The sequence below is a fragment of the Peromyscus leucopus genome, chromosome 5 (assembly GCF_004664715.2).
Source record: "Peromyscus leucopus breed LL Stock chromosome 5, UCI_PerLeu_2.1, whole genome shotgun sequence".
Taxonomy (NCBI): Eukaryota; Metazoa; Chordata; class Mammalia; order Rodentia; family Cricetidae; genus Peromyscus; species Peromyscus leucopus.
This window is the reverse complement of record NC_051067.1, coordinates 65,655,837-65,681,310: the sequence shown is the minus strand read 5'-3', so window position 1 is coordinate 65,681,310 and position 25,474 is coordinate 65,655,837. Positions and strand designations below refer to the sequence as shown.

Here is a 25,474-nt window from a genome sequence, read left to right as displayed (position 1 = left end):
ATAGATATTTAATTTTTGTCATACTTCATTCCTATGTTCATTTCTGTTGCTGCATTTGTCCCACATTGAGTGACATGGTGAACCTTCTTGGGGGCTTCACTGACTTTTTGATATTGTCCATCTTTCTATGAGTATTTCTAAACTCTAAAACACTAATTACTTCCTTTCTTTTTCTTTTAAGAGTGATATTTGGCAATCAGGATCTGGACATGAAGTGTTCATATGACTGCTAGAATGTCACAGACAAAACTTGTAGTGTGCTGAATTAAATAGGCTGCCTCAACCCATATCATCTGTCTACTATGATCCTTTCCCACATGTTCTATTCACCCCAAACCATCAATACTATTTGAAATCAGCAAATTACATGTTTTAATATATAGCTTAATTTGGTGAATCAGAATTTTTTCAATTCACTTCTTAATAACAGGTATTCAGGCAACATAAACTTTGCTCAGTTAACATATAGAACAGCCACTAATTTTCTTTACTATTAAAAATGATAGAATATTAATCATGTGACATTGAAGAGATCATGGAGGGCAATTATTCATTTTTTTTCAACAAATACATGCTAAGTGCCTTCCGAGTGCCTAGCACCATTCTAGATGAAGAGTATACAGCATTGAATTAAGCATTGATTCAGCTCTTTGGGCCTGAGTTCCAAGCCTGGAGGTAACAGTGACTGCAATGGAACCTTGACAAGTGACTGCACTCTGGAGCCTCAGTTTCCTCATTAGGAAAACAGACATAATACCTAATAGTAATTTCCTTAAATGGAATGTTTGGAGGTTAAGCTAGATAATATACAAATAATATGCATATGTACATTTACTAATTTTAGTCATAAATGAAATAGCAACACTATGTGGATGTAATCTATGCCCTTAAGGAACCCTGTAATCACAGAGACAAAGCATCCAATAGTTGCCTTTCATACAGGCAGGATAGGAGACAACTTTTAAGAAAGTTGAATATGGGTGAATTTTGGGAAGGGCAGTTTGGGAGAAAGTTCAGTCATAAGAACTTGCTGTATAAGCATAAGGACCTGAATTTCATTCCCTAGGTCCTCATCTAAAAGGCCTACATGGTGGCATGTGCATGTAATCCCGGCAGTGGGGATGTGAAAAAAAAAATACAGATGCCTGGGGCTGGATGCCATCCAGGTTAGCCTAATTAACCACTCACAAACCAATGAGAGACAAAACAAGGTGCACACCTGCTGAAAAATGACCTTTGAGATTGCATACTCACCTGTGCACACATATACACACAGACATGCACACACACACACACACACACACACACACACACACACACACACCACAGTGTTACTAAGATGATCAAAGACTCTCTGTGGGTGAATTAACAAGGTCCCAAGATATAACTGCATACACATACACACACACACACACACACACACACACACACACACACGTATGTATGTATGTATGTATGTATGTTTGTATGTATGTGTGCAGTTATACAAAGAAGCAACCCAGAAGAATCCAACATAAGCCAAGACTCAGAGATGGCATGTCAAGAGTTCTCACCATGATAACAACAGTAAAGATGACTTTCTGGTGTAGACAGATTGAAACAGTGAACAGAAGAAGGCACAGATGAGACTCCAGCAGAAGGTCATATGTCTTCCATATGTTATGAACATCATCTGAAAAAATCATTTCCTACTCTTAAGAAGCCTTCATTATATCAAGGGACAGAGGACTGTGAACTAATGTTTGGCTGAGTGATACTTGAGTGAGGATGAAGGACTCACACATTTCTAGGTCTGAAAGGCGCAGACATTTCTAAAAAGGATCTTGGCATAAATAGTGAATATTAACGGTCTCTGTTTTACATAATAAAACATTGCCTAATTTACCATTGTTAGTGTACATAGAAAACAAATTAAAGACACACCCTTTTGTGTTGTTGGATTATGCTAAGAAAGAAACTCAATAAAAACAAAAGGAAATTCTATCCTCTTTTTACTTTTAAAGTAACTTGGTCCAGATTGATAAGTGCATAAATGGAGGAAAGGGAAGTTAAGATAGATGTTTAAAAGTCTTGAATAAGATGTTAAATAACCGATACTGTGTAAGGAATGTAATGAGAACTATAATGTGTTTAATACTTGAAAATAGCCTCTGTCTTTACAATAAACAGAATAAGGTATTTATTTGTATACTTTCTACCTCTTCAACTTTCAAATACACTCCTACATTTACAGGTGTGTTCACAAACACTTTGCTACTATTTTCCAGAGGCAAAACAATCCCATGTTTATAACACATACCTATTTCCATGCTGTAAAGCTTTCTACAATGATTGATTTGAGCTTTATTGACTCACACGGGACAAGAATTATACAATTGCCTTAGGTACAGCTGAGACGAACCCAAAATACCTTCCTTCTCCATTCCAGCCACTTATAAATATGCTAACTTCCTATTTTTGTGATATATTGATAAGGCCATCCAGGCTCCCATCCTGGATATAGGAGCCACTGTGCATGCCTCTCAATAAATAATACAGTTTTATTCTTATTAAGATATGCATATGTCAAGGCTGGGGTAATGACTCAGTTAAAAAGGTTTTTGCTCTGCAAGCATGAGTACCTGAGTTTGATCCCAGAGCCTATATAAAAAATAAAAACCAAACTAAACAAACAAACATGTATAGTGGTGCATTATGGTACCTGCACAGCGGTGGGTGCACAGTGGTACCTGCAATTCCAGAACTGGGTAGGCAGAGTCAGGGTGAGTCCTGGTACTTACTGACAAGACACCTTAATGCAATCAGCTATCCCCAGGTCCCACTGAGAGACACATTCTCAAAAACCAAGGGGGATGGCTCCTAAGGATCTACAATGTCTCTCTCTGTTTGCTCCTGAGAGGGCAGCCATGTTGAAACAGTGTGCCTTCCATTCAAAGATATATCACTAGTCTTAAAACTAACCATAACTTCCTCCCACCCAAGTCTTGGTCTAAGCTAAAACTTCCATAAGTACTTGGTAAATAATTCATTCCAAAGTCTATAGCATATTTAAACAATATCCAACTTGAAAGCAGTAAAACTGTAGCATTTCCCACCTCAAACGGTTATGGCTATTACATTTATATACAAGGTGCTATCTGTCAGTTTAAATTTGAACTAATTTCCTTCTAAATACCCATAGTGTATACTGGCTTCTCTGAAAGCCATGGTATCAGTGAATAAAACAGGATATTACTTCCACTTGACCTTGCTTGTAAAGACTAACCAGTAAAATCCTGATGCCTTGTTCAGCTCCTCTGAAGTAAGAGTTGCGCATGTGGAAGACCTAGACAAAGCCTAAACATGACTGTGCTTAGGATCTTACATTAGATCTTCCCTCTGATTGTTTATTCTTTCTATAAGTGATTTAAATTTATTAATATGCAAATGAATACTATTTTAGTGTCTTTCTTTTTTTGCATCCCTTCTGTTTCAAACTCTTGGCACACCCTAGCCAGAACATGGTCCATATTTTCTCTTTCCACTTAGAAACTCAGGTCAAATGTCACTTCCTCATGAAGCCCTCCCTGACTGTTGAAACCTGCTAGAAACACACATTTCAGATGGAAGCTACTCCAGTGCGTGATTAATTGATAAATATCCTTCTTATAACCAAGGGATAAATATGTATGGTTTTAGTTACTTTGGAGTCTTGGTGCTCAAAACTATTAGCTGATACAAAAAAACACAGGCAGAGATTAGGTGAATAAGTGAATGACTGTTTGAATGAATTATATAAATACATGAATCAATATACCAACTACTTCACAGGCACATGTCTTTGCCTATGAACCATTGTCCCTATCCTTCTTTAACTCACCACTGGCTTTTAACTCCACTGAAACTTAGTAAGTCATTTTATCTCTGTGTAGAATGAGCATGGGACTATAAGCAGAGTTAATGAAAATGAACATCAGCACTCCTTTCCTGGGGTTCCACTTCAAGTGGGAGTTTGTTCTTGGCAGCTTTGGCCTTTGCTCCCAGCTGTATCTCAACTAGACCAAAGCTGTTCAAGCTGCTGAAGAGTTGTGTTAGATTTTTAACATCTATGACAAAATACAAAATAACTTAAAGTTGGATATAATCATTTTTGTACATCATGTAGTTTCGGTACATCATGGTGGAAGATGGAAAAGCAGCTTACACCAGAGCAGGTAGGAAGCAGAGTGGGACAGTGACAGGAAGAGCCATGGGAAGATGCAGCCCCCACACTACCAGGGATTCTTTGGATCTAAAGCCTCCAGGGCTCTTCTTCCTCCAACCAGGCTTGACCTTCCACAGTGCGACTTCGCAATTTCTGTTCAAATTTTGAATCTATCAGTGGATTAAAATTGATAGGATCAAAACCCCAGAGTCTAATCATCTGTAGAAATGACCTCACAGACACACACACACAAGTGTGCTTTACTAATCAGCTAGCTACTTCTCAGTCCAAATTCAAGATTGAGATTAACCATCACACCAGATAGTGTAAAGAGTACCACATCTGAAAGCCAGGAGCCCATGTTCTTCCTTCTTCACTAGCATGGAACAGATTTACAGCCTTGGCATGTATTGACCTTGGCTTATCTAACCATAAAAAAGTTAACCAGACCAACCCTCATCATTCAAGATTGTTCTGGAGGCAACTTGAAAACTCTAAAATTATTGTGACTAGTCAATTATTCCTATTTCTCAACTCTTCCAGGCAAGAGGAGGTGGCAGGATGGTGTTCAACTTCAAGGCTGAGGTCTGAGCTCTCTGCTTCAGACTTAGTCCTGTGTCCTAAAATAATGGCTGAAAAAAATCAGTGTCTAAAGTTTCCTATGAGAAGGTCCATTTGTGTGTGTGTGTGTGTGTGTACTCATACACATATGTGGAGGCTAGAGTTTGATGCTGATGTCTTGTTCAATCATTTTCATTTATTTTTTGAGACTTAACTGATTCAGCTGGGCTGGTTAGTACACATTATCACCTTGGACTTGTACATTGGTGCTGGGAATTGGATGCTCATCTTTGTGTGGCAAGCACTTTGCTCAGCTAAGCCCTAGCCACAAAATGGTCCATTTAAAAAATTACCAGGAAAGTCCTCTTGAGCCCTTTCTGTTTGCATTGTTACTGGAACTTTTTCCATATGATAGTCATCTTACATAATTTATTGATGTTTTCCTATGATGTTAGGGCTCATTATCTAAAACCCAGTAGCACTAAGAGGTGTTTTCAGGAGAGAGAATGAACAACAGAAAGGCTGGATCTGGCCAAGCCTTAGATGAAAATTGTGCTGTCAGAGTTCCTGATCACTGTCAGGGTTCCTGATCATACCCAGCCAATGAAGGGTGACCACACAATGCCACCAGATTTGGACACAGCTTGGGTGCTGGCAGGAGGGTATATAAGGCCTTCCCCATTATTGAATAAAGGAGTCTGCTCTTTGCCTTTTAAAAAAAAGCATATAAAACCCCATAATGTTCTAATCATAGAAGTTTTCTCTCAGGCTGGATATGGGTGTCTTGGGAGCTTGTGGCTTTTCTGGGGACTGGAAACTGATTTCCTATAGGCTGAAAAAGGATCCCAGTCCTGAAGAAGCAAACTTTTCTCCGGGACTTTTGGCAGCTGCCTGGACAGTACACATACACCGTGCATCAGTGTGGCCCGTGACAAGGACCAAGAGAAATGATCAGTACAGTAACAACGAAAGCAGAACGTGGGGGAGGGGTGGCCCTCGCAACCACAGGATGCTAATAACATGTAGAAAACTATTTTCATAAGGCACACTCACTGTTTGATATTCTGCTCTGATTTTTTGTGGGATTTTTTTAAAGGGAAAATAAACCCTTTGTAAATTACAATGCCGCAACCTAATACCACATTCAAGCTCATAAATGTTTTTCTTCAGAGTTCATTTGGAAGCATTTCAGACAGATTGTTAGCATTATTGCTTTCTGGGATAAAAATCATGCATTTTTTTTTCTCGAGCATTTCTTTCTCAACTCATAAGCTTCCCCTCAGTCATATTTTGCATGTTGTGATAAAATAGCAAGAAAGGCAGCCTCTGTCTATTTTTAAATGAAGCACATTTGCCAAACTTAAGGAGACTCTAATGCTGGCTTCCCACAGACATGAGCTGTTTTTCTGCTACCCCAAACACCAATTTCTCTATTTCCAGACTTACACACTCCCATCTTTAACCCCAGCATTCTATAACAGGTGTCCAGTCCTGTGATCTCTCTTAGTAGCCTCACTGTGTACAGAGGAACAGATTATGATGGGTCCCCAGAAATTTAAGTAAAGTCCCCAGATTTTACTTAACTGCCTTTGCTGGTCTTTACATTCTTTAGGAAGAAGCCTAGCAGAAATGGGACAGTGATGAACAGGTCCTGGAACGGAGTCTATGAGGAACAGCAACAACAATCCCAAAATAGGGATCAAGAGTCAGTAGGTCATGTCACAGAGGCCCAATATCCATGTACAGACTTGAAAAGCCAAGAACACACAGAGACACACACACACACACACACACACACACACACACACACAGAGAGAGAGAGAGAGAGAGAGAGAGAGAGAGAGAGAGAGAGAGAGAGACCTCTGCATAAGAAAGGCTACAATATGAAATAGGAAAGGCTTGGATTAGACATGAGAACACAGAATAGCATTCATCTAAGCCCAACAAATTCTCCTATGCACTTTACTTTCTCTTTTTATGCCCTTCAAAGGCTCCATCAGAGACATGTTAGTGAGTGGAGACTTGTCCCAGGTCATTGGACAAGTCAGCAGAAGTCAGTGGCAAAGTAAAACAGAATTTGGAACTCCTAGTTCTTCACCTTCCATCAAGCACATTTCCACTTGACAGACAACACTGCATTTCAAACAGGGCTTCAAAGGATTTAGGAAAAATTCAAGGAGAGACCACGTGCAAATCAAAATTGCCCTATATGTAAATGAGCAATTCTATACATATATAACCACCTATATATACCTCTTTACTGTGACTTTCCAAACTTGGAAACAACTCTGGAGTCCCTTAGCAAAGTCAGACAATCCAGCTGTGGGCTGTGTGATAAAAAGGTGTTGTTGCATACCTATAATCCCAGCACTTGGGAGCTGGAGGTGGAAGGATCTGGAATTCAAGGTCATCCTTGTCTATATATCAAGTTCAAGGCTAGCCTGGGCTATATGAGAACTTATATCAAAAGCCAACAAAAAAACTACCTTCCAAGAAAATTACATCACTTTACCCTCTCATAAACCAGGCACATGAACTTGTGGCCTTACACTAGTCCCGCCCAGGGCTAATCTTTCATCCTTTCAATTTAAAAGGCTAAAAACAATATCTTGTTGTTCCCTTTATTTGTAATACTTTGATGACTAATGAAGTTAAACATCTTCCTACGTATTTATCGGCAATAAATGTTTTATGTGAATCCCCCCTTATAATTTTTTAAGAGTGTGTTCATGGTTTTATCAACCTGTATGAGTTTGTTACAGATTAGGCATAAACAATAACCACTAATATTTATTTTTTTTTTACTAAGTGCCAAGTACTCTGGTAAACATTGAAAAATATTAACCTTTGATCAGGCCGACAACATGGTAGCAATATTTCTCTGCTTCTTTCATTCTTTCAAACATGCTCAGGTATATTTGCTAAAATTATAGTTTCAGAATTCCTGCATGAACTCTTCATTTTCTCAATATTTAAGGTGCCCCCTTCTGAGTTGTGTTAACCTTTTTCCTGCAGCTCCTACCTTTCCATATTTGCTATCTTTGGGCATTCATTTTTTATTAATTGTATGGAGGAGGTGTGCCCATTCGAGGCCAGTGTGGGACATCAGGAATCCTGTTATTGCTCTCTGCTTTATTGCTTTGGGACAGGGTATCTCACTAAACCAGAAGCTTGTCATTTCAGCTAGTCTAGGTGCTGGGGTTTAAAAAAAAAGTCATAACTGGCTTTTCATGTGTGTGCTGGGATATGAAGCAGGTGCCCATGCTCTTCTGAACACCCTCTCTCCGGGTTTCTTTGGATGTTATTACAGCACCCATTGTTGTCCAAAAGTACCTGAAATTAGTAAATCCTCTGTGTGTGTGTGTGTGTGTGTGTGTGTGTGTGTGTGTGTGTGTGTGTGCATATGTGCACACATACATGTCTGGCAGTCAGAGATGGACGTGTGTGTTTCCTTCTATCATGTTCCACCTTAGTGTTTAAGACAGTCTCTCATTGAACCTAGAGTACGGACATACAGCTGGCCTGCCTAACCAGCAGCCCTCAGGAACCATCTCCTCAGAATCTGAACTTGGATTCTCTTGCTCACACAGCAAACACTTTGTCCACTGAACCAACTCCCAGGTCCCAGTAAACCTTTTTGGGTTCCAAAATAAAAAAGGAATGCTTTGATGGCCTTTGTTGTAGCTGACTTCAGATTTGTGTGTTTCTCAGGATGATGGGACAAGAAAAAGGTTCCAGAAGGGAGGTTACAGGTGAGAAAGGCTGCCTGAACTTACAGAGTCTTGGTGTATGGGTGACAGGGACTTCCCATGGAAATGACCCTGGATGAAGGTTTAGAAGGACATTGTCGCCTCTCTTTGTCCCTGAGAAGTCTCCCGTCTTTCTTACTGCATGCTCCCCACCTGACCGAAACCTCAGGCATGGCACTCCAAATGAAGCCAAGCTGGTACAAAGTTGCAGCTCTGAGATTCCCTTCCTTGTGAGTGAAGTCAGCCTGCAGCCCAGCACTCCTTTGGAAAGCTGAGCGCTTCCTCCTTCTTTAAAAATAACAAAGACATAGGCAGAGCACAGCTCTGCTGACTTCACCTTTTAGGATCCTGCATCTGTGCTAAGTCCCCTTTGTGTTTCCTTAAGAGTGTCCTGTCCATCCTTCCATCCAGAGGAAAACAAACTCCACTCCAGTGAGGCCATGACAAAGGCCTGAGGCACACAGAGAACATTTTCTGATTGAGTGGAAAGAGACGATTTGAGTTGCCAGTTATTTCTTCCAGAAAGACAAAACAAAGCAAAAACAGCCAATGTGTTCATGTGGAGAAGGGCAACATTTTTCATTTGCTTGTTTTCAGATTTGCCTTTGAGACATTTAGTAACGGGAGGAAGTGAGCATGGGCTCATAGTAGAAGACCTGTGATCGGAAAGTGAGGGAGTGGGGGGAAAGTGTATCCAGTTATGGACCCACAGGTCAGCCGCAAAATGACTTTGTCTCCAGACTATCATTTCAATGCCTAAACAAAGGTGCTGGTGAGATGGTTCAGTGGGGAAAGGTGCTTGCATTGAAGCTTGAGAATAAAAGTTAGACTCCTGAGAACAATGTGGTGGAAAACTAAAACTGACTCCCACCTAATCAGGGATGCGTAGAAGTACTTAAAAAGTATTATTTCTGGGTGTGCGTACATATTTGTGGATGCATATATACATACACAAATATGCATATACACACAAACATTTATTTCTGTGTACAGAAAGGATATATAGATACGTAAGTGGATGCACACACGAGTATCCATCCTATATCTATGCAATATATAGAGAGAAGCAGAGAGAAAAAGGGAGAATCCGCATGGTGCTTATCAAAACCCGTCCCAGCTTTTAGAAAGACAGATTAGTTAGAAATGTAACCAGCAAATCAATTCTCCTTCCTTAAAGGGATCTGCCCAACTTGAGATCCTGAGCATAAATGCTCTTGGCCTTTCCAGTAGGCATATACCCCATAATATTTTGGGGGTCTCATCAGACAAGCATACTTTTGTGGTAGATAACTGTTTTCTTGGCCTTCAAATAACTGTGGCTACATTCTTATGAAGAAAATTGGGGCCTATTTTGCCTATTAGTTTTATTTTTCCAGAGCTGGAAAATTCCCTCCCTGAAGCAGAGGAATTACAGTGCCTAAAGGGATGATCCTCTTCTTTGTCATGGTAGGAGTTAGTCTCTGGGATTCTTCGCTCTAATGACAATCTGACTGTGACGGAGCCTCTTTTCACAGTCTAGATTTGGGAGGGTGTGTGCACATGCGCACACTTCATCCAGCAGAATCCCCCTCTGGTTCCCATGAACTGATGCAGGTCTTCATGCTGCTCACCCTTAGAACATGATCATAGTCACACTTTGTCTCTTAGTTAGCAGGAAGTTGTGGGCCTTGACTTTGTATCTGGTTCTATGCCCAATTCCACAGAAGCAAAGGTTTCTTTCCCTTTTTGTTTATTTTAACCCACACTATTGCATGAAGCCTTTGACTATGCAAACTCAAAGACTCCTGCCCTGTAAGGGTTTATAATCTCATGTCCTTTCAGTTTTTATCAGATAATCACCCCTTGTAAGTGTGTGTGTGTGTGTGTGTTATAATGATGTGTGTGTGTGTGTGTGTGTGTGTGTGTGTGTGTGAGAGAGAGAGAGAGAGAGAGAGAGAGAGAGAGAGAGAGAGAGAGAGAGAGAGATACATGTGTGTGTATGGATGGCCATACTCATACATGACCATGAAAAGGCCAGAAAAGGACACTGGGTGTCTTCCTCTACTGCATCTTACAGCCTTCTCACCAAAGTGTAAGCTGATAGGTCACTGAGTTCTTGGGGTCCACCTGTCTCTACCCTCCAATTCTGGGGTTATAAATATGCAGAATAATGCCTGGCTTTTAACATGTGCTGGGGGTTCAAGCTCAGGTCCTCATGCCTGTAGAGCAAGGACTCTTACCCATTGAGACCCTCCAAATAAAATTTTAAAATTCATCTCTTTTAATACAAGGTCCAATATTTGGATATAATTTCTCTTTACTTGGTGCCAAAAACAAAGCCCACAATTCCTCTTGAATCAGTTTGGGTAAAAGTGCTGTCCATCTGCTGTCATGGCAACAGATGCAGATTCAAGTGAGGCTACCCTTGTTATACTCATCTCAGATTTGGAGCCCAGGAGTACACAGATAGAAGAGTTCATGTTCCGGTGATGGTAAAAAAAAATGCACTAATATCCCCTAGGGGGCACGTGCAACGAAGAATACATGTGTAAATAGTCAGAGAAGGTGAAATTCTAATATACGTCATTGAGATAATTTTTAGAACTGGAAGACTTAGGAACATAGGCATCCTGCTTCAGTGATTTGAGGCAGAAGCTGGCTAAGCTGCAGCCCCCTTTTCAGTGGTTTCTTTAATTCCATAGACACAGCTCTCTTTAGATGGCTTGTGTTTGGCTTTCTCAAACAATAGTATGCACAGTGCCTCAGAGTCAAATCCCGAGTCTCCTATTCCAGACTCTGTATTTCCAAAACAGAAAGGGTTTGTCTGAGGTTTTGATCTTAGAGATGTTTGTGTCCATTTCTTAAGGAGAAAATATGTAATGAAAATTGTTGTATCTTAGACTGAGTTTTCTCCAAGCAGACATTAAGCCAAGAATTAGAAAACAAATTGTGTATAGGAGGAATTAGCCTGGAAAATATTGATATGGAAAGGATGAAGGAAAACTCAGAAGGGATGGATGCCAAGAGGAGAGTTACAAATCTGGATGCCACTGTAGGCAGCTATGGCTTTCTCTGGCTGGTGACATCCAGGGCACAGGGAGGGACACCCCTCCAAGTGACTCCACTTGGACAGGGAAGCTGTATGTCTATTGCTCAATTCCAGCTCCCAGCCCTAAGTGTCTAATGCTGTTCTCAGGGGTAAACCTGAGAGAAAGAACCAGACAGAAAGATGACCAACAAGACAGCGTGGCACTGAGTCTTTTGCTGTGAAATCCCCTTGCACCAATCTAATTCCTCTATCACCCCCCACAGGGCTCCGCAAGACGATTCCTCACCCCCGACTTATCCTTCTCTTTCACTAGAATTAACCAATTATAGTCTGAACTGTATATGTGTCGTTCTACAGCTCTTGTTCCTCCCAAGTCCATTCTCTGTGCATTCTGTAGATGTACCCAGTGCCATTTCTAATTTTGTGTCTTTCCACCAAAAATTACCACTATAAATTAGATGGAGACAGACTTTACCTCCCGGGCAAAGCACTGAGATAGTTTGTCCCCTCAAGGAGTCCAAGATTTTACTATTGCTCTCACTCAGATCTACCTCTGACCTGGTCATGTGAATGTCAATAAGTTTATAATGTAGTCATCTTAATATTCAGTGTATGTCTCTGTAAGTTTACTGCCGGTTAACTTTCAAATTTCTTCTTAGAAGTCAAAGAATTTTTAGAAATTGGTAAAAAATGTATTAAAATATTGGCTTTGTCTGTGTGCTATTTACTGTTACTGTTGTTACTTAAGATCATCGGGATAATATTTCAGTTATTTCATATGGTATGGGCTGCTTCACCAAAAGAATACTTATTAACTGCACTCTCTGGCAAGAAGGGGTGATGGTCTCAGGATGACACTCAAAATGTGCTACTTTGCAGGCAGTGAGCTTTGCTCCCCAGGGTTGGCCTTGGAATGGGAGAACTAAGACAGCACACATAATAGATCAGGTTTACAGTCAGTTCTCAGCTGGTCCTTGTTCCCTTTGCCTTTTCCTGGGTCATCTGCCGTGAATCTAGAGAATGGGGAAAATGATACCATGGTGAGTTTGCAAGCATGTCTGAAACAGAAGGTGTTTGAAAGCCGCTCATTCCTGTGCCATACTGTCATTGCACCGAAGCCCCACACTCTTCCAAATTGTCTTGAGGGCAGTGTGAATTCTTCTTCCGTTTTTATGGCTCTCACTGTGCAGTCGGAACCCTGGGGCATCCTATGTGCTGCTTCAGACTTTGAGCTTGGTGCAGATAAGGCTGAACTGCCCTTCCTAGAAACATTCAGGACCAGAGAATTCTTTAAGACTCTGCTTATTTTATTTTCTGGTTGTGAAATATTTGCATGTACATAGTGAGCAATCTTAGAGATTGGACCCAAGCAGAAACACAAAATGCATTTACATTTTTTACATACCTTAGACACACAGCCTGATGCTAACTTTATAAAAAAAAATTTTAATAGTTTTGTGCATAAAACTGTGTGGAATTTTCCACTCATAGCATCATGTTGGTGCCCAAAAAATTTCAGGTTGAGAGGGCATTTCTAATCTGGGGTTTGGGGATTAGAAATGCTTATCAGGTCGATTAGTTCTAAAAACTTACGCATGTATTTTGATTTTGATTTTTTTTTTTTAAGATTTACTTGTAGGAGCATTTGGAAAAGGGAAAGTGGCTGTCTACAGGTATGTGGTTGCTGGTACGCAAATATTCTCCTGCTTTAAATACATTTTCCTCATGTGGGTAGTCTTGCCTTTGAGACTCCAAAGACCTATCTCACCTGTTAATTCTGGAGAATGCTCCTATGTCTTTTTAAAATTCTGGGTGTGTTTTTCACCTTTCTCTCATTTCTACGTATTTTTATTCTCTTACTTTATGAGCAGACCTCCAGCTCCTACTAATATAACTGACATTAAATAAGGTATTAAACTCATCAAATCAGAAAATGACCCAGGTTTTAGATGGATCTGAACTTGGACTATCTATGTTTTGGGAATCATCTGTGTCCATACACGTAGGACAGAATTGTGGCAGGGAGAATGTGGCTGTTTACTCTCACTCTTACATCCAAGTGTGGACAAGAAAGTTGGGGAATAGAACATACCAGGAGTCATCCCCTCCAGAAAGAAGCCCTCTGCAGCATTAATGCAACAGACCTGGGATCAGAACCTGACCCTTTCACACACCAACTGTTCTGTAATTTCAGGGAAAACTCCTGTAGCAGTGATTTTCAACCTTCCTAGTGCTGTGACTCTTTAATACGGTTGCTCATGTTGGGGTGACTTCCTAACCATAAAATTATTTTTGTTGCTACTTCATAACTGTAATTTTGCTACTGTTATGAATGGTTAGAGATAGAGGTTTACCCAGGGAGTCGTGACCCACAGGTTGAAAATCACTGTTCTATAGCCTTCTAAGCCTCTGGTTCTCATCTATAAACTGGACTTAAAAAAGTACTTGTGTCCAAAAATTTCAGTGAGAATCTGAATGCAAATTATGCTGAGTAATAGCTGGTTAGGTAGTTGAGCTTTCTTAAAATGTTTAATATGAATCCAATGAACTGGGTCAGGATTTCAAGACAAAGTCATATGCGAATGCATGCATACAGACAGGCATGTGCAGGTGTCCTAGGCATGTGATGCTAAGGTGGCTAACTCCCAGACAGACCCTAAGGTTAGCTTTCCTCAAACCAGCTTTTCTTCCTCAACCCCAATATAAATGCATCAGGGACTGGTTTGTGCCAGCTCTTCTCATTTAGGATACAGAGAATCAGAGAGCTGAAACTCCCAGCACCTCTGAAGCGTGAGGCTTAAGCTTCTTATGGCCACAAATTTACATGACCAAGAACCCTGCTCTGTCTGCCACACTCCAAATCCACCACAGCTCTGTGCTAATCTCATATGTTCCACGATCTGCTCCAGCCTATTGCTGGCACAAGAGCATAAATGCGTATTGGTCCTTGGGGACAATTCTGTCACAGGCGATTCTGCCCAAGTACGCTCCAATGTCCGTGCCAGAATCTTCCTCATCCTTAAGGGGATTATCACCCCCAACTTCCTCCACTCACTCCCCTTTCTTCTCAAAGGTGATTGCCACAGCAAATCTCTTGCCTGCCTAATACCATTTTATCATCAGATCGCCCACCCCCAGAACTGGAGATAATACAATTTTGAAAATAAAATAATACAGTACAGATAACATCAAGAGGCTTGTAAAAAAAAAATCCCAGTGGCCCCCATGTTGTTGTTATCATGAAACTGTTTGCACAGCATTTGGCCCCTAGACATGACCCTCCCTCTGTCTGTCGAGAAGAAACCTATTCAGCATAGCATCAGTGTACACTTAATTCTGGAAACTTTGGCTCCCAGCTAGTGTCTCTTATAATGAAGCTTCAAAAGCTGCTCCACTTTCCTGCTCTATGTTTTACTACTCTCTTGTCTTGTTATCCTATCTAGGATGGCCTTCACATTCATTCCTCGCCTCAAATACGACTATTAGAATTGCCTGAGAATGTGTTTAAAATTCCAATCCTGGGCCTTACCCCAGTCGTTCTAGTTCCATTGACCCATGATGATGTCTGGGCATAGTGTTTGTTTGAAAGTTCCTTGAGTAATTACATTGTGCAGACAGGATTAAGAACCACTTCTTGGGGGTGAAGTACAGAATTATTCTATAAACCCACTTTCGTGTGTTCTTAAATCTGCAAAGCTTAGCTAGCAAATTACCAGTCAAGTTGAAAAATTATCAATGAGCCAACAAAATTCAAAAGCCTCAAGTACTTATTGTGAGTAGATGTGTCTTGGGATTGGAGAGGTAGCTTAATAGTTAAGAGAGCTTGCTGTCCCTGCAGAAGACCCAAGTTTGGTTTCCATATTCCACATAGGATGGTTCACCACTACCTAAAATTCCAGCTCCAGAACATCTGATGCCCTTTCTGGATTCCATAGTCACCAGCATGCATACATATATATAAATATAAATAAAATAAATCTTTAAATAAAATATATGTCTCCTCAAATATGGACATAGGGCTCCCAGAAAATCATGGAGCTGTTATAATCACACTGTATTATCACAATATAGTGAGTTTACTCCATAAAGAAATCAGGTAAATGGGTGTAATGTGTTTGATAGGCCTCCAACATCCTTTGTTCAGAGCTCTCTGCTCTCAGATGGGTTCGAGGGGATCCTTTGAGTGTGGTGCCCACTTGTCCATGCCAAGAGTAGAATTCATTGTGCAAGGCTGGATATGCTGACAATGACCTCTAGAAGAAGAGTTCCTTTAATCATGGGAAGATCCCCTCCATGATTCATGAGTTCCACTCATGCTCCGGCTTTCTCCCGACAGAGCAAGGCCAGTTGTAACAGTGGATGCCCAGCTCCTGCTGCACCCGATGATTATCAACCTTGAAAATAAAACTTGCCAGATTCCGGAATTCCCGACACCTGTAGCCTGGTAAGTTAGCCCAGTAATACACACATTCTAACATGGGGTCAAATCACCTAGATCTTATTTACTTAAAAAATAAAGATTTGGGTGTAGAAAGTCTGAGGTAGGGCCTGAGGTCATGCATACTGAATATATAGAAAAATCTTCAAGAGTATGTTCAGGTTTCTGGACTATGGACCAAGACTGAGCAGCAGAGACCCAGTATTTACAGAAGAATGCTGATGTGATGCTGAGCTCTGACTGTGGGCTTAGACAAAGGCCAGTACTCTAACCTACAGGCTCTTAGATTTAAAAAGACCAAAATACTTGGGAAATTCCCAGTTAAACAAACTTCTTGGCACACTAAATGTTAACCAAACCCAAAACACACCAAAATATCTTGACTCTAACTTTTGCATATATTGTGGATGCCACTTTCAAAAGCTATCGTGTCTCTCTTTTTTAAAATAAACAAACTAGTCTGGATTATTTAGTTCCATGTGCTAAAAATAGCAGTTTGGTAACTTGGCATGTATGACTGCACAGAAGGTCAATGTTATAAAAAAGGAGATTTTTGTACACTGACCTGTTCTTGTGGCCATGATATGACAAGGAGGGACAGTAGGAAACATGGCTTATCTAGCTTTTGACTAAGACCTGTCACATGAAATGACAAAATGGAACTGGGTTATAACACATCCCAAGAAAAAGTACCAGTTTATTTGTTAGTGTGGGAATCCCAGGCAGCAGAAGACATTGTGCTGGCCCATGGCACCAGGGCATTTCCTCTGGAAAATCAAAAAAGGTCTTTGAGATTCACCTTCATTTTCCAGGGTGACTGTTGAGTTCTTGACAATATCAGAATAAAGAACAAACCAGCCTTGACCCTGAGAAGCTATTTATGGCACATCTTAGCATGCTGTTGATGCCCTTTTGACAGGAGTTCCTATGGGAATCAAACCTACAGGGGTGGGCGTAGGGGGCAGAGAGTTCCAGGTTCCTGAAGAATTCTTTGGAAAACATCCTATTGTGAGGGGTTCCCTGTGTGGGAAGGCCGGTCCTCTGCTTTAACTGCCTTTGAAAGTAGTTGGGAAATGCCCTGAGCACACTTTAAAATGGTTTTAAACCATAAAATAGTATAATGAAAACCTGATCTGAGAGAATGTGAGAGAGCCAGCATTTCCCCCGCCCGGCGTGATTAAGTGAGCACTAAATGAACTTTGAGTGCTGTTTGGCTGTGAGCATTAAGACTCTCATAGTCTCCAAGGAGCCCTCTGTTCACACCTTCAAAACCCGGGTTCCACACTGCAGTCTGTTAGGCATGATGGCAACACTCCAGTATAGAATGTGTTTATTTTGAAATAAATGATTTTTTTCCTAAAGAGTTTTAGTTTTATGGATTTAAAAAAAGAGATTGGAGTCTTTTTCAAAAGAATATAGGACCATTTACTTTTGTTCAGGAAAAAAACTTTTTTTAATCCTTGAAAATTTTCATACATGTATAGAATGTATCTTGATCATATCCACCCCTCACTCCATTCCGATCCCCACCCTGACCCTCATCACCCCTCCCTCACAACTCAATATACTTCTTCTGTAGTTATTTATTTAAACCATTCTGCCTAATTAGTGCTGCTGATTTATGCATGGGCATGGATAGTGTCATCCGCCAGGGCACTGGAAACCCACCAGTATTCACACTGCTGTGGAAAAGCTACTTTCATCCAAGCTGCCATCAACTGCCAATAGCCCCTTGGCTAATGCCTTCCCTTCACCAGTCATTTCCTTGTTGATTGGAGTCATGTTACTGAAATAAAATGTAATGTGTTCTATGGACAAATTATACTACAGTTGCTTAATTCTATCCTGTTACTGTCACTTAAGTCTATTGTATCCTTTTCTGAAGATATTTAATTTTCAAGTGCAAAAGTTTTCATGTGTTTCAGAATATTGAAAGACACAGTTGGGGATTGAGGGTATATCTCAGTAGTAGAGTGCCCTCGGATCCTCAACAAACCAACCAGACTCGAGACAGGAAGCAAACAGCTGACTCCTGTAGAAATGTTCCATGCAGTTTACCCAGAGTGCTTGAAGTGTCTTTGCTGTGACTTTAGCCTGATTTGGCATGAGCTTGAACTGTAGATAAACCCTTTTGCAAACTCCAATCACAAAGCGTTCCTCACTTCCTTCCCTGTGGATTTCCAAGTTATTCAGTCAGCTGTCTGGTTGTATAAAATATCTGCTGTTGGCGTTGCTTAGTTAGAAAAAAGGAAATGAAATTCAGCATACTAAATATTAAGATTACTAATTAGAAAACTAGTGATGTTTTTCTGATTTATAAACATAAAACAATCTACTTCTCCAATCTCAAACAAAGAGGTTTTTTTCAGATATGAATGACATCATATAAAATCATCATTAAAGTAGAGTTGAATTGGTAATAGTTTGGCCAATGAGATGGTAAAGGCACTTGCCACACAAGCCTTGAGATCTGAGTTCAATCCTCAGAACCTGAGCAAAGGTGGAAGGTAAATCAATTCTACAAAATTGTCCTCTGATCTCCACATGAGCTCCATGACATGTGTGCTCCCCAAGACACACACACACATCAAGTACATATATGGACAATAATAAATAAATAAATTAGAAATAGTGATTGTTTGCTTTGTACTTTGTTATTTTGTGCATGTGTGGTGAGTATGATATATATATATACATATATATACATATATTTATATGTGTGTGCACATGTGCACATGGGTGTGTGCACACAAGTGTGTGGAGGACACAGGTTGATATCAGGTATATTCCTTAATCAATGTCCATCTTAGTTTTGAGAGAGAGTCTCTCACTGAACCTCACTCGATCTCATCAATTAGGCTACCCTGGCTAGCCATAAATCTTAGAGCAGTGGTTCTCACCTTCTTAGTGCTGCAACTCTTTAATACAGTTACTTGTGTGATGGTGACCCCAACCATAAAATTATTTTCATTGCTACTTCCTAACTGTAATTTTGCTATTGCTATGAATCATAATGTAAATATCTAATATACAGAATATCTGATATGAGACCCATGTGAAAGGGTCATTTGACTGCCAACGGGCTCTTGATCCATAGGTTGAGAACTATTGCTTCTAGAGTCACCTGTCTCTGTGTCTCTTCCCTACCCTCAAACCTAGCACTGGGATAACTGCTGTTGTGCCTGGAGGGCATCCTTTGGATGCTGGTGATCCAAATCCAGGTCCTCATGTGTGTACAGCAAGCTCTGGGCCAGCTAGCATCTCCCCCATCTGGCTTTGTGTTTTGAAATCAGATTTCACATTTATTTCATTTCTCATTATACACTACCATGAGCAGAGTTACACCACAAGCTCCTTATTCACTGGCTCATGGGGGGCAAATAGTGTGAGGATCGGATCGTGTTGTGTCTATCCTGCCTTCTGTGGATAGCAGCCTGTCCGCCAATAGTTTCATGGAGATGTATGCAATGCGAGCTCTCAGTTGATTTCATGTAGTTTGTGTTTGGCTTTGTTTTATTTTTTCAATCAAAATGTTGAGACTAATGAATGGGCTTTGCTGAATTTGAACATAAATCATAGCTTGAAACTATATTTCACATTAAGTCATATTTCAGTTTTGCCTGACACAATTCATAATTATGTATTGACCTGAGAATGGAGCTGGTTCTTTACTATGTATCTGTAGATATAGCTAACAAATATCTTCCTGTATTTAGGATGGATGTGGCCATCCACTGCTGTAGAATTTTGAAATTTTCTTTTTAGTTTAGAACAGAACTATAGAAAAGCTGCCACTTCGAAAGATATTTTAACTAGAGCCATCTTTAACATGGTGGGTTCAAGTTGAAATGCTACTAGCAATATTTCAGCAGGCTATAGCAGTTATACTAAATTTGAATGAAAGTTAAACTCATCCAATTGTTAATGATATTGAAGTAACAGAAAGGGAAACCTAAGAAAGAAATATAAATGTACTCTGACATAATTTACAAACTAAGATAAAGCCTTCAGCTGACAACATCATTTATCAAAGACTTCCTTCTTAACAAAGACTTAACATCCATTTTCATAACTATAACTTACTCCTTTGTGAAAGTTTTATTGCTTCACATTGTACAAAGCAATTACTGTATGTAAGTTCATTTAAATTTTATATATTGATAATTTCACCATAAATGTGGGTTTATTTTGCCAAAGCTCTATCTATGCTGAGAAATTGTGAGTAAAACATCGGCCAGCGGACAATGGTAACACATACCAAGTGCTTATGGAAAAGCTGGGCATGGGGCAAAAAATTCAGAAAATTTAAAGATGTAATTTCCTACCCACCTTCCATGAATAATTCTAATTGAAGGAGAAGTGGGCTGCCGTTTGTGATTTCTCTGGGGAAGTGGTATAAACACTGGTAATAGCACAGACATCTCAGGAAACTTTTGGCTAAATGGTGTGTGGCGAATTACTTACCCTGAAGGGAGACATTGACTGAGGTCACGGAGATAGATGAATCCCAGATGTGACACATTTCTGTTACGTTTGACACAGGATGCTGACAGCTAATTAAAGCATGATTAGAGAGTATTTACTTCTTTTGAATTCCATAGAAATACTCAAATCATACTAGAATTTTATTAGTAAAATCTTTAAGACTATCAGCAAACCATCTATCTCTCATCTCTTTACTTTCTTATCAATGCTCATAGGTCCTGACTACATCCTGGCTGTTAGACTATTTCAGGAGGCAGGTGCGAATATTTGATAAAGTCAAGTGGAAACAAGTGGGTATTTTCCATCCAGTCTATGGCCATAAACCAGGACAAGTTCAGGTCACACAAACATTTCTTGGATGACGGTTAGTGCATGCTGAAGACAAAATTACAGAGTGTCTTGGATTCAGCTATCACTGCCTTTATACCCATATCACTGTGTACAGTTGGCTTGACTCGGCCGCTTTAACTTTCTCTCTCTCTCTCCCTCCACCTCCATCGCTCTCTCTCTCTCCTTGTGCAAGGTGCCGAGTTCCAGTCTCCTCCCAACAGTGTGGCTGACTGATGTTATGACCAGCATGCTGTTTCATGCTTAAGATTAAATTCACAGGCCTTACCATGACTTCAAAGCCCTGTTCGCCACCCACCAACCAAACCAGCTGACCTCGTCTTGCTGGGAGCTCCAGTCACACTGAAAAATTGCAAGTGCCTCAAGTGGGGCCAGGGTTTTGCTCTTCTCCATGCTTTTCCATAGCATTTCCCCCACTGTGCTGCCCAGTTCTTTACTCCATGGCACAAGGAAGATCTTCATGTGTATTCACTGCATAAAAAAGTGAGGTGTTAATCAATTGATTGGATCTCTACCAATGTTTTCAAGGATTTGCCTCCCTATGCAAAGGATACCTGTGTCAATTGTATTAATATTGTGTCAAGTTGGTGGGAGTATGTGGGGGGGGTATATGTGCACACACATGTGTATGTGTATATAATTAAATGTATAGAAGGAAATGATGTGTTCATTTTATCTGGAAGGAGGGTATCAGATTCCTATCTCAGATTCAGAACTTTACTAACCAACAAATTGCTGACTACTGTTTTCCCACAGCTTTTCTTTAAGAGTCTGTGCATCTATAGCAGGCCAGAGCCTTTCAAATACAATAGGTGAGCATATTTTCATTTTTACGCTGTCCTATGCAAAGAAAACATGACATGTTTCTATGCACAAACATTAGAAAAGGTCCCTTTATTAAAGCTCAAATGTCTATTGTACATTTAAAAATTGTCTAATTAACACTATTTTAATCATGGGCATTAGCTATCAAAAAATAATTGGAAAAGTAATACTTTTTATACATATCCATCCATCCATACACACACACACACACACACACACACACACACACACACACACACACACATAATTTAAGTTACAAAATATGGAGACATAGCTTGGTTATAAAGGACTTGCTGTGCATGCATGTAGACCTAAGTTTGGACCCTCAGTGCTGTATAAAAGCCAAATATGGCGGATGCCTCTGTAATCCGAATGCTGGAAAGGTAGAGACAGGCAATCCCTAGACCTCACTGATCAGCCACTCTAGCCAAACTGGTGTGCTCCAGGTTCTGCGAGAGACCCTATCTCAAAAAATAAGTGGGTGGAGGTAATCAAATAAGACACCCAGTGTCAACCTCTGGTTTCCACACATGCATGCATACTCACACATACACAAACATGCACATATAAACACATGAGCATGTGGACACACATACACCACACATGCATGCAAAGCCACAAAACAGTTATATACTGGGCAGTATTCTTTTTAAAACTCCTTCAACTTATATGTTGTTTGATCCAACTATGAAAAGAAAAAGTTTTCCTGAAGAAGCAACTTGTCATGAGTCCCTACCCCTCCCTGCCAGCACTGTGTTAGCCCAATGCTTTTCCTCCTGTGACTTTGTCCCCTGTCTGTCCTTTAGCCCTGGTGGCCGAGGTGCAGCTAGATTTCCTGAAGCAAAAAGGAGCCATCAAGCGGACGCTCTTCCTCCGGAACCACCAGTCCCATCTCACCTTCCCCATTGTGATGAAGCAGCAGAAATCCCCCCACTGCCGGGATTTTATCGTTTACCTCCGCGTAAGTTTTCTAGAAATCCCTTCTGGGGCTTCTCACATTCAAATTCCAGTTCCAACCATTTCTATCTCCTTAACCATCACACATGCCACAGACTCCCACCTGTCTATTTTCATTTTCCAGGGAGGAAACTCTAGTTGAAGGTTGAATACTTCTTGCTGACCCTGACTTTAACTAACCCAATGATTTGTTGCTATTAATTTCTAAGGCTTCTTTTTGGTTTCGGACAGAACCTTGATAATGGCACTTAACTCAGGTGACTTTCACTTTTAACTGCCTCCCCTCCCCCATACATAAAAGTTCAACACAATTTATTTGATTTTTTTTTTAATCCTATGTGAGTATGTCCTGTTAGATTTTATCAGGATGCACTTAGAGCTGACTTGGGGAAACATGAAGACAACCAAACTTTCATGAAAAACAATTTGTAATTGTGTTTTTAAAGGTGATATGTTTTTTACAAGTTCTCATGAAATCTAAAATTCAACATGTCTGGGACCCAATTATCCACCATCATGCTGCTAGTTGTTAGCCGGTGATTGGTATTTCTGTGTCTTCTCTTCCCATCGGCGACTTAGTTAACAGAGAACCCTAGGAAGCACCAAAGGTTCACAACTACACTTGAGAATGAGAATCCAGGCACAGGGCCCCCCGGCCCTCCATCTTAGTATAGCCTTGGCGAGCACAGCTGAAGAGCCAGATGCTGGCTGCATGCTTAGAACTGAGCGTCCCATGCTCTCTCCTCACCCCAGGAGGACTTCTGTTTCTGTATCCAAGACACCTTCAAAAGTGCTGAAGGTATTTTGAAGTTCATGAAATGACTTAAAAGAAACAGCGAAGGGGAAGAAGAAGTAAAATGTTGTCTTCCTCTGAGCCCCGGAGAACCTCCTGGCAACTTCACCAAAACAAACAAAAAATCCCGTTCGTGGTGTTCTCTGGCATCTATGGTGTATGTTTTACTTGGGGACTTGACTGATGCAGTGTCAGGTGTTAGGGTCTGGGGTAACTGAAGATTTCCTCTAGAGCAGTGGTTCTCAACCTTCCTAATGCTTTAATACATTAATACAGTTCCTCATGTTGTGGTGACTCCCACACAAAAAATTAATTTGTTGCTACTTCATAACTGTAATTTTGCTATTGTTATGAATTTTATTGTAAGTATATGATCTGCAGGATACCTGATATGTGACTCCTGTGAAAGAGTCATTAACTCCCATTGCTCTAGAGTGACCCAGGGAAGCCTTGGCTGTAGGTGACTTCATCACTGAACATATCTTTATTATGCTGGCTAGTGCAGACCACATATATTAGCACCCAAGTCAGCCTGTTGCAGTGAACGTTGTCACTCACTAGTGCTGATGGGAATCCAGGGTTACCTGCTTGTCACAGACTAATATCTTGTAGTCATTTCATGGGCGTAAGCTGGTGATTATTTTTCCTAGGACGAGACTGAATTCCGAGATAAATTATCTCCAATCAACATTAGCTTGAACTACAGTTTGGATGACTCCACCTTTAAAGATGGCCTAGAAGTGAAACCAATATTGAACCACTACAGGGACAACGTAGTTACTGAGCAGGTAAGTCCTTGATGGCAAAGGTCTGAAGACGTTTTCTCTACCATTCACTGGAGAGAGTCGTTCCTGTGCCCTGAAGATGAAAGCCAACCCCTTGTATTCCCATCTGTGCACAGAGTTATACAGCTTTCGGGACATGGTCCTAGCATGTTCCCTCGTTGTGACTTTGGAAGCCTTTCTCTTTGTGCAACCAAGATTTAATGTGTTCACATGCAGCAGCAATGAAAGCAATCCTAAGAACAGTGCCAGTCAGCATCACCTACAGACATTTCAGAACAACCTGGAGATAGGCTATAAAATGGCCTCTATCAAGAGGTTGCTTGGGGCTGGGAATGTAGCTCAGTTGATAGAGTGCTGGACTAGCATGCAGGAATCCCTGGGTTTGATCCCCAGCACCACAAAAACTGAGAAGGTGTTGCCTGCTTGTAATTTCAGCCCTCAAGGGGGAGAGGCAAGAGGATGAAGAATTTAAGCCCCTCCCCCACCTCCTCAGCTATAAGTTCAAAGCCAGCATAAGATATAAGAGACCTTGTCTCAAAAAAGAGAAAATGTTATGGGGCTGGAGAGATGGCTCAGAAGTTAAAAGCATTGGTTGTTCTTCCAGAGGTCCTGAGTTCAATTCCCAGCACCCACATGATGGCTCACAACCATCTGTAATGAGATCCCTCCCGTGCCCTCTTCTGTCTGGCATGCAGGCAGAACACTGTATACATAATAACTAAATAAATCTTTAAAAAAAAAAAAAAAAGAGGTTGCTTAATGGCACAGAGTATGGAGTTGGGCAGGCTCCTGTGCAGTGAAACAAAAGCTTTGGTTTAGTTGATAGAATCCTTTAGAATCTTCCAGAGAGAGGACCCGATGTGAGTCTTCTCATTCTTTCTGATGCCTCACTTGCTCAACACAGGCTCACATCCTGGTGGACTGTGGAGAAGACAATCTATGTGTTCCCGACCTGAAGCTGTCAGCCAGACCGTAAGTTTAAATAAATAAACGCGTGCATCACACCTGGTAGTCTACAGGGTGTTTACTTAAAGCTCCTTTTGAGAAAGCATATTCTTCTGAGACCTGGGGGTTAGGGGAAGTGATGCATGAAATTCTTGAGAGTGGTCCCACTCTGGACTTGCCTCTGATCTGGTCAGTGCTCTGTCACCAGCGTCAAGGGACACAGTGTCCCTGAGATCTTGCCTGGGCCATTTCATCTTTCAGCAAGAGTAAGGGGCAAAAGTGCTTTTGTTGAAAGTAAACTCATGTGTGGTGTGTCTCAGGTTATATTTACCTACCTCAGTCAAGTGAGAAAGGGTTCAGACAAGCCAGTTCAGTCC

General features: G+C 40.7%; 1 protein-coding gene across 1 annotated transcript in view; it reads left to right on the top strand.

The window, feature by feature from the left end:
* Positions 1–25,474, top strand: part of Itga8 (integrin subunit alpha 8) — a 175,347-nt gene that overhangs the window by 77,671 nt on the left and 72,202 nt on the right. The window contains 6 exon segments of the mRNA XM_028870532.2: positions 13,149–13,194; positions 15,858–15,965; positions 21,549–21,604; positions 22,424–22,578; positions 24,018–24,155; positions 25,057–25,124. Of these exon segments, the coding sequence (XP_028726365.1) occupies positions 13,149–13,194; positions 15,858–15,965; positions 21,549–21,604; positions 22,424–22,578; positions 24,018–24,155; positions 25,057–25,124 (571 nt within the window).